Source organism: Equus caballus, chromosome 2 (genome assembly GCF_041296265.1).
Source record: "Equus caballus isolate H_3958 breed thoroughbred chromosome 2, TB-T2T, whole genome shotgun sequence".
NCBI classification, from domain to species: Eukaryota; Metazoa; Chordata; class Mammalia; order Perissodactyla; family Equidae; genus Equus; species Equus caballus.
In genome coordinates, this window is record NC_091685.1 from 111,059,949 (window position 1) to 111,075,257 (window position 15,309).

Here is a 15,309-nt window from a genome sequence, read left to right on the forward strand (position 1 = left end):
TCTTGCTCATTTCTTTGAAGACTGTATGGGAAAATAATGGTTGATGTAAAGCCAGGACAAGAAAAATGACCAAAACTCAGAAGAGGATAGTTTGGTTAGACCAGAAGTCAATCAGACTACCAACATCAGAGACTAGCCAGATAGCCATGGGGGTGATATGTGGAAATGGGCTAGAAAAAGTCAGCATAGGCAGAAAGAAATCCAAACATGTGTTACCTGTAACCTAGGCCCCCATTTTCTGGTCACAAGTAGGATGACCATAAAAATACAAAACGTTCACCAAAACATTAATATTAATAAACATCACCTTTTTTCATATTTTAATCACTGGTGGTGCTGTTATTATCAGTTAGCGTTTTACACAATTACCATCATCTACAATTTAAAGTAAAAAAATTGGATAAAAACTAACTTAAAATCTTTCTCAGACAAAAGAAGTATTCTAATCTCTAATAATCCTGGTTGGTACCCAGGTATTTCACAAATGGAGACCATCCATTCCATTGCTGTTGGTGTGTTCTTGTTCTTGCTTAGCTTCTTTGAGGATACAAGGTGCCTATGTGAGGCAGGCCAATCTCCGCTTAGGAAAACCAAGAGATATGGTCAAACTGCTGTAGTGACCTGACTCCAGTGCCTTGATTTTGCATGAATTTACCAATTGTGTAGCTTCCGAAATATGAAGCAGTGGCCTATCAATCAGGCACTGGCTTTAAAGCTTAGGAGAGAGGAGGGGGATGCACTGTCTAAATCACCAGGGAGAGAGAAAATAAAATAAGAAGAGAATAGTGAAATTTTCATATATTAAGCATATCTGATTTAAAAGACTACCTAGTTTAATGGATTTAAATCTCATTCTGAGATCATGTGCTCTTTGAAAGTGTTGATATATCTTTTTTTTAATGAAATGCTGCAGTTTTTTAAAAAAAACCTTTATTTAGTAAAACTAAAGGCAGGTAATACTATGTTCAAAAATAAAAACAAAGTACAGGTGTCCCGCCTCCATCTGAAAGTTTGCTTTACACCACTTTGCTTTTACAAAAGGCTTACATTAGTACTTGTTTTTGCTAACTGAAAAATATCCAAAGAGGACTTTCACTTTTACAAAAAAGGGTGAAAAGCAAAAATAGCATTCAGTATTTGTTTTGCAGCAAGCTATTACAGAGGCAGCAAGCACCCCAAGATGCAAGAGTCCATGGGAACTACACTCAGCATCTCTGCTTCAAGCCACCATAGCTTTAAATTGTCTGTGAGCATCTGTGCTTTCTCTCAATTCATTTTGGTAGGTTATGTTTTGGGTCCAGGAACAGACAAAAAATTTTCCCATATAAATTAACTGCAATTGCTTCTTCACTTTATGCCATTTCAGCTTATGAAGGGTTTCACAGGAATGCTCTACTTTTGGATAGCAAGGGGAAACCTGTATTGCAGATGACCAAAATTACATTTTTAAATAACAATAAAATAATATTTGCCAGAAGAAAAAATATACCACTAGAATTTGGAAATTTCAAAGTCTATAACCCAAAACAAAATGGAAACCATATAGATGAACAGAAGCATGGTTTTCCTATGCAGAGTTCTACTTAAAGGCATAATCTTCTTACCTCTCTAATTGCTCTTTCAGATTCACCAACATATTTATTCATTAATTCAGGCCCCTGCGTGAAAAGAAAACAATGTTCAATGTCTTTACAAATGCAGCCATGTGTATGCCTTTCGATTAAAGAGAAAATATATACAACAAAGAAGAAAAGTAAAAATTTAAAAAATCCGCTGCAATTAAACATAATAGTTTAACATTTTGTTCATAATCTGTCTACCCATCCATCCATATTTTTACTATGTATCAGGCATGCTGAGAGGCATTAAAGACAGAACAATCTAATTTAGAAAACCAACAAAGAGATAATATCCATGTATTCCCAGGCCTAATCAGTGGCTGGTTCTGAGTAAGTCTACTTGTCAATTTGATCTAAATCCACTAGATCAATAGCCCTATCTGACAAGAAGTAAGAAAGACCTAGAGCTATTCTTCTTAGGATGCCATGATAATCCCTGAAAATGGAATGGGAATTAAGTAATCCACAACATTATTTTATAGTCCCTGAATGTTTCTGATGTAAACACTGCTGTCAAACTCTCTGCTCTCACTTGACTTGGCCATGTAGACACTGATCATATGGATCTGCAGGACCAAACATGCTCTTCTCAGCCACTATCCCAGCCAGAGGAGAGACCTCTCATAGAACAAAATCTTAGGACCACTAACACTGCTGACTCTCAGCCAGAGTGTCATATTGTGACAAGGACCCTAGTCACCCTCCAAAGTATCTATTCACTCAGTCTCTGTCTGAATCTCTCTTTAGCTATCTCCACTCAGCACTTCATCCAGTTGATAGGAAATTTATTTTCCCTTTTTGCACCCAGGTATTTCAGAAGGGGTACCAAGGATGAAAGGTGTGGACTCCTAGTAATAAAATTTATCAATTTTTATTAACTGGCGTTCAACAGAGAATCCCTATAAAGGTGGCTGGTATCCCAGTGATGTATTGCATGACTGATTCAAACGTGCACATTTTTTTTTTGCTATTTAATATTTCTGAATTTTAGTATTTTTCTTTCTTAAATACGTAAAATATCATACATTGTACGAAAAACAGTAGGCTTTCTTTTTTACAGCACACTTATCTACTTTCTCACGATACACAGTCATCACATCACAAGAAGTCAAGGGATATTTAAAAAATAATAATAATAATGCTGTCATGAGAACCACAACTATTCCTTTCAGATACCGATAAAAAGTTTGTGCTGTGACCTCAGTAAAATAAAAAGAAGGAAAGAAAAGTTTGTGCTACAATGTCTTTCTCAGTTGTGGAAACTATCTCTCACTTCCCAGCAAATGGCTTCTACTGATACCTTTCCCCACACAATCCCAAATCCAAAGGACGTGTGTGTATGTGTGTGTTTATCTGTGTTTCTCTCTCCACACGTAGGCTCACAGACACACATACAAATACCTTATTTTGAACAAGATTCACAATTTATCCCATGCAAATCATTGGTACAGACAATTTAGGGACTGTAACTAGACAATGGCTTGACTATTTCCTAAAACATTTACATCAATTTAAAAAAAATCTGACTAATTAAAGAACAGAGGCAAGCCCTAGCAGAATGTCAACCAGTCCCACAAATTGATATGGGCAATATTTACCTTCAGTTAAGATACCATATTACAAAGATAATTACCACATAGCATGACAAGTACTAGGACAAGGCAAGCATAGGTGTCAATGAAACACAGAAAAGGAACTGCTTAGAGTCAAACATCCTCCTAGGAAGGTAACACTTCAGGTGAGTCCTCAGTTGATTTATTCAATACTCAAAAATATGAAATACATCAAGACTCAAAAAGAAATCAAAAAGGTCTCTGATGAGCCAAAATAGGTATTACCACACGCACTATAATTGTGGAAGAGCTCTTAAGGTCTTTATTCGGAGTCCATTGACTTTTCAATTATACTCAAGACTAACAAACTTGAGTAAAACTAAAAAAGAATTTAGTATAGATGGAGGATAGAGTCAGGGAGAATGAAGCAGTCAACAAAGCTAGTTCAAGTGGGAGGCCGGGGGCATGTCAAAAACAAGTAAAGATTTCACCCTGTAAGCAACCAGAAGGGTCTTAGGGGAGTTAATTCGTAATAGGTGTATTGTGGAAAGATGATTCTAGCCACAATATAAAGGACGGTTTAGAGGAACATATGAAACCAGAAATAGAGAGACCAGTTATTGAAATTCTTAAAATAGAAAAGGTGAGAAATGAAGAAGACCAGGACTAAGGCAAAACAAGACGGAAATGAGAAGACAGCCACAGAAATTATGTAAAAAGATAAAATCAACTGAATTTGTTGTGAGTAGCAAGATATTAAAGTAAGAGAGAATAAGAGGTGTAGAATAATTCAAATATGACTTAGTACTATTTTTGATGTTCATGATGATGACAATTCATGAAGGATAAAAGGACGCTCCATGTATTCAGTGTAGCAAGTCTCAGAAATATGTATCTCATTAAAAATATTTCATCATAAAATAATTAAAATTAAAAATTTTGTAATCACAAACCTAAGTGCTAACATTTATTGAACATTTACTATGTGCCATGAACTGTTCTAAGCACTATGTATGTATTAATTCAGCTATATAAAATGTCAAAGAGGTACAGTTGCTGTGATGACTTTCAATCGGTAAATAAATTAAAGATCCACACAAAATCTAAGGCAGGAAAGATCACAAACAAGCATCTAGCACCTTAATCGCTTTGCTGACATATACAAGCACTAATCATTCATTTTTTTTACTCAATGAATATTTATTAAGTGCCTACAATGAGTTTATGGTTTAATAGGAGATATTAAGTATATTCTTTAAAAAATAAAAATATAGTGAGGAAAAAAATCACCACTATATAGACAATGCCATGAAGAGAAGTAAAAATAAGACAAAGATTCTTTCCAGGTAAAAGAATCAAGGAATAATCCTGAACAGCAATGAGACCACAACTGTGTTAGATCGTTTAGAATGGCTGAATCAAAATTATAAGATTTCCTCTGGCATTACTCAACAGCCACTTCAGTAACTCATCTGTATGGCTACAGAGTGGGAAGGGAAAACAAAGGCAGTTACGTTGATCCCAGGGGTGTGGACTGCTCTGGGGTGGATGAAGGCAGAATAAATTCCAGAGTTCTACAGGAAGCATGAGGTTATCTTAGCACCCAGTTAGACAAGGAGGGAGCTAATAAACTAGAAGCTACCATAAAGGAAATGGTCAGGCAATAGAACAGAGAAAGGAAATTTCTGGAAGCATATGGAGCTTATTGTTAGAAAAAGAATTTTCAGGGCCACATGTTAGGGAATATCCAGGTGTAGGGTGAGACGCGCAACTCCACGAGGGGCAGAGGGCAGGTAGTGCAGTTTTAGAGCCAAGGGATGGGGTTGCGAGCTACAGACGGCTGAGGGAACATCAGCACAGGAGGTAGTGGTGGCACTCACCTAGTAGGAGGTGTCAGAGATCAAGTGACACCCCAAGATCAAGAACTTCACCATAGATGGGTGGCTAGGCATGAGTTGTCACAGTCTGAGTGGGGTGAGAAGAGCATTCCCAGGGGGTTGGTCAGGGGTACGGTATGGAGAGTTCCTACATGAAGGTGTAGAACAGCATGGAGTATTGCAGCAAAGCAGATTGAGAAAAGTGTCCACATGAAGGAGCAGCTCAGTAGAGAATACTGCAGCCCCAGTGGGATAAGACAAGTATCCTCCTGGAGGGGTGGGGAGTAGCTGGGCGTTTGGTGTGGAGGAAGGGGAACATGGAGAGCAGAGCAGGATGAAGAGAGCACTCAGGTGAGAGAGTGTCCTGGTATCCAGCGTCACAGCCCCAGGGGTGTAAGAAGGGTATCCCTGGGGAGAAGCAGCCCAGCACAGGTTGTCAAAGTCAGTGGGGTAAGGAAGGAACTACAAAAGCTGGGAGTGGTGGGAAAGGGAGATAGTGGCATCACCCTGACAGGAGAGGAGCCTGAGTTGGGTAAGGAGTGTGTTCATCCCAAGAGAAAAGGGGCATAGGCAGCAAAAGGGGATTATATTTAGAGGACTGATCAAATAAGTAAATATATAAAGGATAAGAGTACCTAGGTTTCTCACTATTAGAGATGTGAGTTATGAATACGGAAAGGAAGAAAATGAAAATGAATTCTGCTGTGCTGAACTGAAATTGGAGCTATCAGTATAAATTCAAGATTTTCAACATATTTAGCTACAGAAATAAATACATATAAATGTGTGCGCATATATATGTACTTAACGTATATCTGTATGTATAATACATACATACATGCATATATATATATATATATATATATATATATATATATTCCTGAGCTTTGTTCCCTGGGAGAACCTAAGAACAGCAATATCTCAACAGCAATAAACACCACCTAGCCCGCAGACCTGGGCTTCTAAATTCTAAGAAGTTGGCTTCTAAATTCTCCACCAAAAGGCATCAGGGTCTCTTGGAAAAATGGCTGATTCCAAGGCTGGGGTGAGGGAGGCAAAGTACAAAATGAGTCTGAAAATCTTACTGTACCAGATAGTAAGAAGGTGCTCAGAGTGTTAGAGACATATCAAAAGGATACAAGAGCCAGCTTGAAAGAGCACCTACCAGCTAAACTAGCACAACTGAGGCATCAATAAAAATAACAGTAATGAACGATGACCCACTGAATAGAATAGGAATTCAAGAGCCCATGGAGATACAAATGAACATAATTAAATGAAATATTTGTTAAGGAATGAGATATTTATACAGTCCCAAAGCAACTACTCACAAAACAATACCAACTTCACAGGGGGAAAACAATAATTTTACAGTGGAGAAGCCTGGCAGGCACCACTATGATCAAAGTTAACATTAGTCGCAACGGAACAAATTAAAATCAAGTATCACCTGATAGGATGCAATGAGAAGAACTTCACATTACTTCAATGAAAACCTTGAATTTAATCATGAGGAAATATCCGACAAACACAAATTAAGGGATATTCTATAGGTTAACTGACCTATAATCTTCAAAAATGTCAACATCATGAAAGTAAAGGAAGGACTTAAAGAACTATCGTTCCCAGTGAAGAAGACTTAAGAGACATGACAAATAAATATAACGATTCTGAACAGATCATTTTGACAAAAAGAACATTACATGGTGTGGGGGATTGGAATTGGCCACCCCAAGATATGTCACTTTGGCAGGAGGATTATTTTGGGCTGGTTACTTTTAAAAACTGCAAACAGGAGAGAAACTCTGAAAAGCAGAAGTTACCCTTTGTAAGAGACATTTACATTTGTAAAGAAATCTTCATCTGTAAAGGTGTCTCCCTCTCTGTACCAGGAAGAAGGGGGACCGACCCTACCCCTAAAAACTCTTATCAACGCAGAAGGCAAGGACTTAAATCTGCATTTTACTCTTGTTTACCGTGCTTTTCTGGTAATCTCTGTAACTGATTCCCCCACCCCCAACATCCTCCTATGTAGCTGAAGATGGTATTTAAGATGAGAAGCTCCACCATTTTGGCGAGTTACTCAGTTTGCCTGAGTCTCTCCCACATATACATGTCATAAAGGTTTGTTTGATTTTCTCCTATTATTCTGTCTCATGTGAATTTAATTTATAGTCTGGCCAGAAGGACCTAGAGTGGGTAGAGGAAATGTCTCCCTCTCCTACACAGGGACAACTAACAAAACTTAAATGGTAATAATAATGTTCCTTTCTAATTTAATGGCTGTATTGCGGTTATGTGAGAGAGTATACCTTTTATAAAAATACACACAAAAGTATTCAGGGTGATGAAGCATACAGCAGCAACTTATTCTCAAATATTTTAAGGAAAAAAATTATTTGTGACTACTCTTGCAAGTTTTCTGTAAAGTTTAGATAGTTCCAAGAAACAAAAGAAAAAAATACTTGATCCACAAGAATAAAAATATTGTAGTGAGACAAGTAAAAAAGATTCAATACAAACAGACCAGAAATAATAGAAATGATAATTAGCAAACAAGGACTTAAAACAGGTATTTCAAATATTTTCAATAACTTTAAGGAACATAAAAATAAGAAAAAATGGAAAACATAGAAAGGAACCAAATCAAACTTCTAGAGCTAAAAACATAATATCTGAAATAAAAAATGCACTGAATGAGCTTATAAGCAGATGTCACACTGCAGAAGAAAACATCTGTAAACTTGAAGACAGAGCAACTAATCAAACTGAAGCACAGAAACAAAAAAGACGGAAAAAAATGACCAGACTTCAAGAATGTGTAGAACAATATCAAGAGGTTTAAAATATGTATAGCTGAGATCCAGAAAAAACCAAAAGGAGACAGATAAAAATATATACAAATTTCATAAAATGAGTGAACACAATAACTAATAGAAATGGCAAGCAATAGGATATATTGGACTATACAAGGAAGCCATTTGGTGTAAACTTAATTTGGCTTGACTTTGTTTTTCCAAAAGGGCCTGACATGGCCATGAGCATGCATTGTATATCTACTTTAAGCATTTCCTATGGCAAGAACAAATGGCCTTAAGATAAAGGTGCAACTTGCCCCACACTGGCATTTCCTTAAGGATAAGCATCTCTCCCTAGGCTAGGAACTGTGACCACTTGTGACCACCTAGCTCCAGACAGCAGACATGCCACCCTGCTGTGTCCACTGAGACAGCAGACTTGGTACTTGCTGTGTCCATCAATCGCTGTGCCAACAGAGCAGTCTCGTGACTATTGTAAAAGGGACATTTCAGTCATATGCGAAACATGCTGTTTGAGGGTATGTAACCACTCTGTACACCCCACTTCTTTGGTGCCCTTCCTTCCTTGGGGAAGGAAGGCCCTGGGCTATGGTCCTTACATTTTGGCTCAGAATAAACTCACCCAAATTTTCATTTATAGATTAGTTACGGATTATTTGCATCGACAACAGAGATCTAAAAATCTCAACAAATCCCACGTAAGATAAAACAGAGAAAACCACACCAAGGCACTTGGTGATCAAGTTGCTAGAAATCAGTAAGATAAAATCCTAAGAGAAGTCAGAGAACATAATGACACATGACATGTAGGTAAACAGCAGAATCATTACTGGCTTCTCATCCAAAACAGCGCAAGCCACATGACAAGAGAACAAAAGCGCTGTGAGAAAACAACTGTCAAGCCAGAAAAGCATATCCTTAAACACCAAAAGCAGAGACAAGACATTATCAGATAACAAAAGGTGAGGGAATTTCTCACCAGCAGATCTCCACTATAAGAAATGTTAAAGGAAATTCTAAAGCCTGGAGGGAATTTATATCAAATAGAAACTCAGATCTACACAAAGAAACAAAGAGTGTTGGAAATGGTGAGTACGTGGCTAAACATAGAAGACTTTCCTTTTTTCATTAATTTCTTAAAGATAACTGACCATCTAAAGCAAAAGTAATAATAATATATTGTGGGGCCGGCCAGTGGCTCAGCAGTTAAGAGAGCACTTTCCACTTCGGTGGCCTGGGGTCTGCCGGTTTGGATCCCAGGTGCGGACATGGCACCGCCTGGCACACCATGCTGTGGTAGGCATCCCATATATAAAGCAAGGAAGATGGGCACGGATGTTAGCTTAGGGCCGGTCTTCCTCAGCAAAAAGAGGAGGAGTGGCAGCAGAAGTTAGCTCAGGGCTAATGTTCCTCAAAGAAAAAAAAAATTGTAAGGTTTATAGCATATGTACAGATAAAATACAGAACAAATATAGCACAAAGGAAAGTGAATTGCTGTAAGAATCTTACATTATACATAAAGTATTATAGTATTATTTGAAGGCAGACTGTAAATTAAGTATGTATACTATAAACCCTAGAGTATTTTTTAAAAGGTAAAAAAAAGAGTTTTAGCTATTATGAAAATATGGAAGAGAAAAAAGGATACCAAAAATATACTCAACTAATCCAAAAGAGGGCAGGAGAGGACGAAAAAAAAAAAGGACATGGGATAAATGCACAAAAATTATGGGCATAAAAAGTCTCTGAGGGGCCAGCCCCGTGGCCGAGTGGTTAAGTTGGTGCACTCTACTTCGGCGGACCGGAGTTTCACTGGTTTGGCTCCTGGGCATGGACACAGCACCGCTTGTCAGGCCACGCTGAGGCGGCATCCCACATACCACAACTAGAAGGACTGAAATATACAATTATGTACCGGGGGGGGGGGGGGGGGCGGATTTGGGGAGGAAAAGCAGAAAAAAAAAAGAAGATTGGCAACAGTTGTTAGCTCAGGTGCAAATCTTTAAAAAAAAAAAAAAAAAGTCTTTCAAGTTACAAACATGCCTGAGGAAAGAGAAATAATCTTTAATATTGTTTTTGTATACTACCTCTATAATGGGTGCTGCAAGAATACTGAAATATGATAATACGCTAACAAATGAGTAAATTAGAACATATGGGGACCATGATAGAATAGTCAAGGATAAAAACAAGCAAAGGATAGGAAGAGTATCTCAAAGTCCAAGCTGACAAAACCCAGCTGCTCCAAGGATACGGTCATTCATCATGTTCAATTAAGATGAGTTATGTGACAGCATCAACATAGAAATCCTTAAGTAATGAGAGAGACAGTTTTATCTCTCTGCCTGATTTTTGGATCAATGCAAGATGATGCATTCGTAAATTTTATTTAACAAGGTTAATTACAGTTTTTCTGAAAGTAAAAAAAAGAAATCTTATTTCTTATTTCTGTTTTCATCTCTTTTCTTTAAAAATAATCTTTTCAAAATTATTTGAGAGTAATAGAATATATATACCCTAAAAAATTAATATCTGAGACGAATTACAGGCAGACTCATGAAAAGCATAATCATGACGTATAAAATATTATATAACATTTAAGGCACTTCTACATCTCTGACTAACACCTATCAACAACCAGGGAATACAGAAACCATCTGTAAGCAAACAAAGTTAAGAAAACTGGCTTGGGACAGTGCTTTTGATGACTAAATATTATTTAAAATTAGTATATCAATTGTTTGTACACTGGTACTTATACTGTCTCAGAGCAATCATGTTTACAGAATAAAACATTTTTTAAGCTTATTTTTCCAAAGATACTACAGAAAGACTTTATGTTTCTAACCTCTTCATCAATGAATTAACTTAATTTCTTAAATAATACAACCCCAAATAGATTTAGCTTAAATAAAGACAAACAATGAAACATTAGTTATGCTGAAGCAAAATGCTCTCACTTCTTAAAGGATTTTGAAGAAAGTAGCAACAATAAATCAATTTTTCATGCTTGTTTTGAGACACAGGTCAGGCTATGTAACAGGAACACAAAATTTACACTCATAGCCCTCAGTGAGATACATAAATTTTAAGGCATTTTACCAAGGTTTGGGGGATCAAGGAAGATAAAATGTGAAGGGTCAGAGAGTAAATATTTTAGGCTCTGCAGACCACATGCAGCCTATGTCACATATTATTATTCTTTTCTTCTTTAACTTCCCTTTAAAAAATATAAACTTCATTCCTAACTAGAGGGCTAGATTAAAACAAATTGCATGCTAGATTACTGTCCCCTGATCTAGATGAATCTCACACAATTTTGAAATAGTTCATTTCTGCCAATGAGATCAAAAGTCATCAAAACTATCAATGACATGACTGCTGAGTGAAAAATCTGGACTTCAAAATATTAAGAAAATTGATCAAAACATTAAGAAAAAAAATCAATGACACTTAAAAAAGCAATTTCAAAATATGCAGTAACGTTTAAGGTTCACGCCCAAAGACAAGAACTTCTACTTCTAGGTATATATACCCTAGAGAAACTTTGTACATACATAAAAAAGGAGATACGTACAAGAATATTACTGAAGCACTGTTTACAACAACAACAAAAAATAAACCTGGAAAAATCTAAAAATTCACTAATATAAAAAATGTAGGCACATTATAGTGTCCTCATAAAATAAGGCACTATACTACCAAAGTGTGAATGAAGGGATGGACTAAGGAGAGAGTTTGGAAGCAAGGAGACCAGCAAGAATGCTGTTATACAGCCAAAATGCACTGCCTTATACATTTATAACCAAGAATAGGAGAGTTTTTAATGTTTTGCCAAATTTTTAAAGGTCACAGAGCATTTGTAATTTTCCCTATTGATCATTATTTCACATGGTTTCATTCTGTATGATCATTTTTACAGTCCTGTACTACAGTGAAAAACAAAATCTGTCTGTTCATAATATATAATGTAAAGTCAAATAAACAAAGGAGGTGCTATTCATTTACATATGGTAACTTACACTTTCATTCAAAGGGGACTGTGGACAAAGAGTTAAGAAAGTGAACAACAAAACAAGCATCAGAGCCCACTCAATAAAACAAGCTTTAAATAATTAGGAGATGGGGTTTTGCTGGGAAGCGGGCTGCAGGAGGTAGATGACAGAGGGGTAAGAAACTTTTATGCAGAATTTTACTCAGTTTAAGGTGACTAATTAGCCAAGTGTGGCCTGATACTACTCAGAAGGGAAACTGCTGGTGTCACTGTTGTTTTTATTGTAATTATTATCATGCCAACTCTGTATTATTGTTACCATTCTTATAGCAACTCCCCATAAAAGTCAAGGGCAAGACATAAAATAGGAATCCAGTGAAGACATTACTTTAAGTAGACAATATATTCAATCATATATACTGCTTTCTAATTACCTGGCTTAACTGAAGGAAAGCAGTTAGAGAATCTGGAGAAATCATTACTATTCCCCATAGACAGTGCTTCTAAACAAGAAGATGACTTGAACATCAATGTTGGAAAGTAGAAGATTATGATCATTTCATGGGAATACAATATCAATATCTTGCTACTGATAAGAGAAAGATTAATATGTTTTAAATATCTGAGTACAGGCAAATAGACTTGATATTTTGTTGAAATGTGAAAATATGCCACATAGCCTCAACCAGTGAAGGGTCACTCCACTACACATAGAGGTGAGCTACAGAAAACCTGTGGATGAGAAACAATGCCTTTTCTCCAAATATAAAACAAAAGAAAAACAAAAAAGATCAAACACTTGAAAATCTAACCTAAGAATTTAGCACTGTGAAGAAAATCTGGGTTAGAATAATTCAAGTATTACTAACAAGTCAGGGCAGTAATGAAAAGAATTCTGTAGGCCCCTAGAGAACTTGTGATTTTGTACAGAGTTACATACTGATGAATCTTACCTAGATGACTGGCCTGCAAAATGCAACCCAGTAGCTGAACTGCTATGTTACTAGGTCTAGAGCTCTAAAAGAAGTCAAGGCAATACCATCACCTAGGAAGGGAATTTGAGTTGCAAGTTCAAACTGTCAAAAATCACTGTATTCTGGTACAAAGAGTTGCAAAAGATTAAATTCAGTTTTAAAAATATATGCTACATTTTATTCTAACACTAAGAGAAAACTTAAGGGATCATAAGCTGTGTGCTATACTTTTTTGTTCCATTTGAGGTCAAATATACAACCAATTCTTAAAAATAGAAGAAAGCAGCAACTATTATCAGCTAATTTATGAAATCCTGCTAAATGCCTGATATGTATTGTCCCCTTTACTGCTTAAAACAATCTTCTGCAGTGGATACTCTCATTATTGTAACTTTACAGAAAAAAATATGAAATGAAAAAGGGTTAAGCCATTTGCACGAAGTCACATAGCTTCATAAATGGCAGATCTGGGATTCAAGACTCTTAATCTTTATACCTGACAACTAGAGGAAATGTCCCAAATGTTTAACCATCATCAGGTACAAAGGATAAGCAACAGATTAGAATATAAGCATTAGGTGAGATACTCATAGAATAGTAACAGTGGAAAGGCTTTAGGAGTCATTTAGTCTAAACTATCTCACTTAACACCTGGAAAAGAAAGTGCAAAGAAGTTGAGTGAAATGCCAAAAGTCCCAGAAAAATTAAATGGCAGAAATGATAAGAATGCAGGATTTGGGTTCCAAGACCACTATTCTTTCTAAAAATTATGATGTCCTCTGTTTTCTCCTTAAAAATCCTTAAAAAAAAAAAAAGGAAATATCTCCTTCAGATTATACATGCTACCAGCAATTCAAATTCAAAGATATTTGTGGGAACAGATCATGTAGCAGGAGCAAAGTCTAATTCCTAATAAATAGCTGAGAGCATGGGTTAATTTGAAAATAAGAATTTTATTGATACCCATTACAAACAAGAGATCATTTATATCTAAGTATAAGGATTAAGTACATAGTATAGAATATGATTCCCACATTTGCTCCTAAGTTTTTTAACATTTTAAAAAAGTAATACATAAATCCTTAGAACAGATAAGGTTGATGAGACTAGATAATGTTATTTCTTTTCCAGTTTTACTTACTAAATAACTATGGTATATTAGTCCTGCCACATTTCACCTGGCTGGATAACATGTTCTTCACTGATAAGGTTGATCAAGAAAAACTACCAAAATAAGTTAAGTCCCATAAATTGGCTTATTTTGGGGTAGTGCTATTTTTAATGTTTCCATGGCCAAGATTTCAAGTGTTCAAGTTTACAAAACAACAAAAATAACATAAATACATGTAAAAATATTTGTCCAGCTGTTCTATTAACCTATTGAGAACTAAACCTGACTTATCTTTTACTGTGTTTCATTACTTCACACCATAGTCACAAATTCAAGTATGATATTTACATCTCATGCTCTTGCAATTTTACCCCTTTAATCACTACTAGTTTTTTTCCAGTCTTCCCAAGGGCTTTTTAAATGTGTCCAACACCTGCTTGCTGCTTTTGGCTATTAGAATTCATATCAAGTTTTTATAAGTTCTAAAATGTCTAGGGAAGGCAAGTTAACCTAAGTGTTAACTATGGTTAAATGCTATGGAATATGCTCATAAAAAACCAAACTCACATGAGATGGAATTACATATATGTAATGTGAGTAAAGGATCTTGAAAATTAATAAAAAGTACAGAATCAGCACATACAGAAGGCCATTTTGGGAAAGCACTTCAAAGAGTTGAAAACAGCCATTCTGCACTAGGCAAGAAATACCTCAGGCAAGTAAAAACCCTAAAAAGTGAGAGAGGCTCACAGGGAAGGGAATAGAATTCAAGCAGTTCCCTTCAACGAATTAATACAAACCTTTCCCCCAATTCATTCATTCGGGAAGAAAAAAATGACACATTTCTTCAGAACTTATACTGTGGGTACCATGCTGACTACAATTAAGCTAGCTGTGTAGTAGTCATGTACACATGCCCACGAAAACCCCTTCTATGATCACTGACCACTCTTGTCACTCTCAATCTCCTTTACTGACTACTGTGCAGAATCATGGGGAAGACTGTTGATTCTTGAGCTGCAAACCCATATTTACAATGGCTTTTTGGACAAATCTGCCATATTATCCTAAAGGCATTTCAAACTCCACATGTCTAAATCCCAATTTGGTAGCTGCTCTCCAACTCCAACCTGCTGCTCCTCCTCACATGCTAACTCTTCCCAGAGTTAGGGTATTTCCATCTGCCAGTCATTCAAAGTAAAAATTTTAATCACCTTTGACTTCTCCCTTTCTTTCTCATTTCTCACATACAATTAACCATCAAGATTCTAAATGTTACTCATTTCACTATATCACTTGTTTAGCCAAAGGTTTCTCTCACTAAACTATGAGTTGATAGACAGCAAGGAGCCCACCTAATGC

At 36.3% G+C, this 15,309-nt stretch overlaps 1 protein-coding gene across 9 annotated transcripts in view; it reads right to left on the minus strand.

The window, feature by feature from the left end:
• AFG2A (AFG2 AAA ATPase homolog A) overlaps positions 1–15,309 on the minus strand; it is a 309,252-nt gene that overhangs the window by 231,865 nt on the left and 62,078 nt on the right. For all 9 annotated transcript variants that reach the window (XR_002806528.2, XR_011436155.1, XR_011436156.1 and 6 more), the window contains exon 12: positions 1,605–1,658. Coding sequence is in view for 5 of the 9 variants with exons in the window: in XM_003364517.5 (XP_003364565.1) it covers positions 1,605–1,658 (54 nt within the window). In the remaining 4 variants the exon portion in view is untranslated. The remainder of the gene's footprint in view (positions 1–1,604; positions 1,659–15,309) is intronic.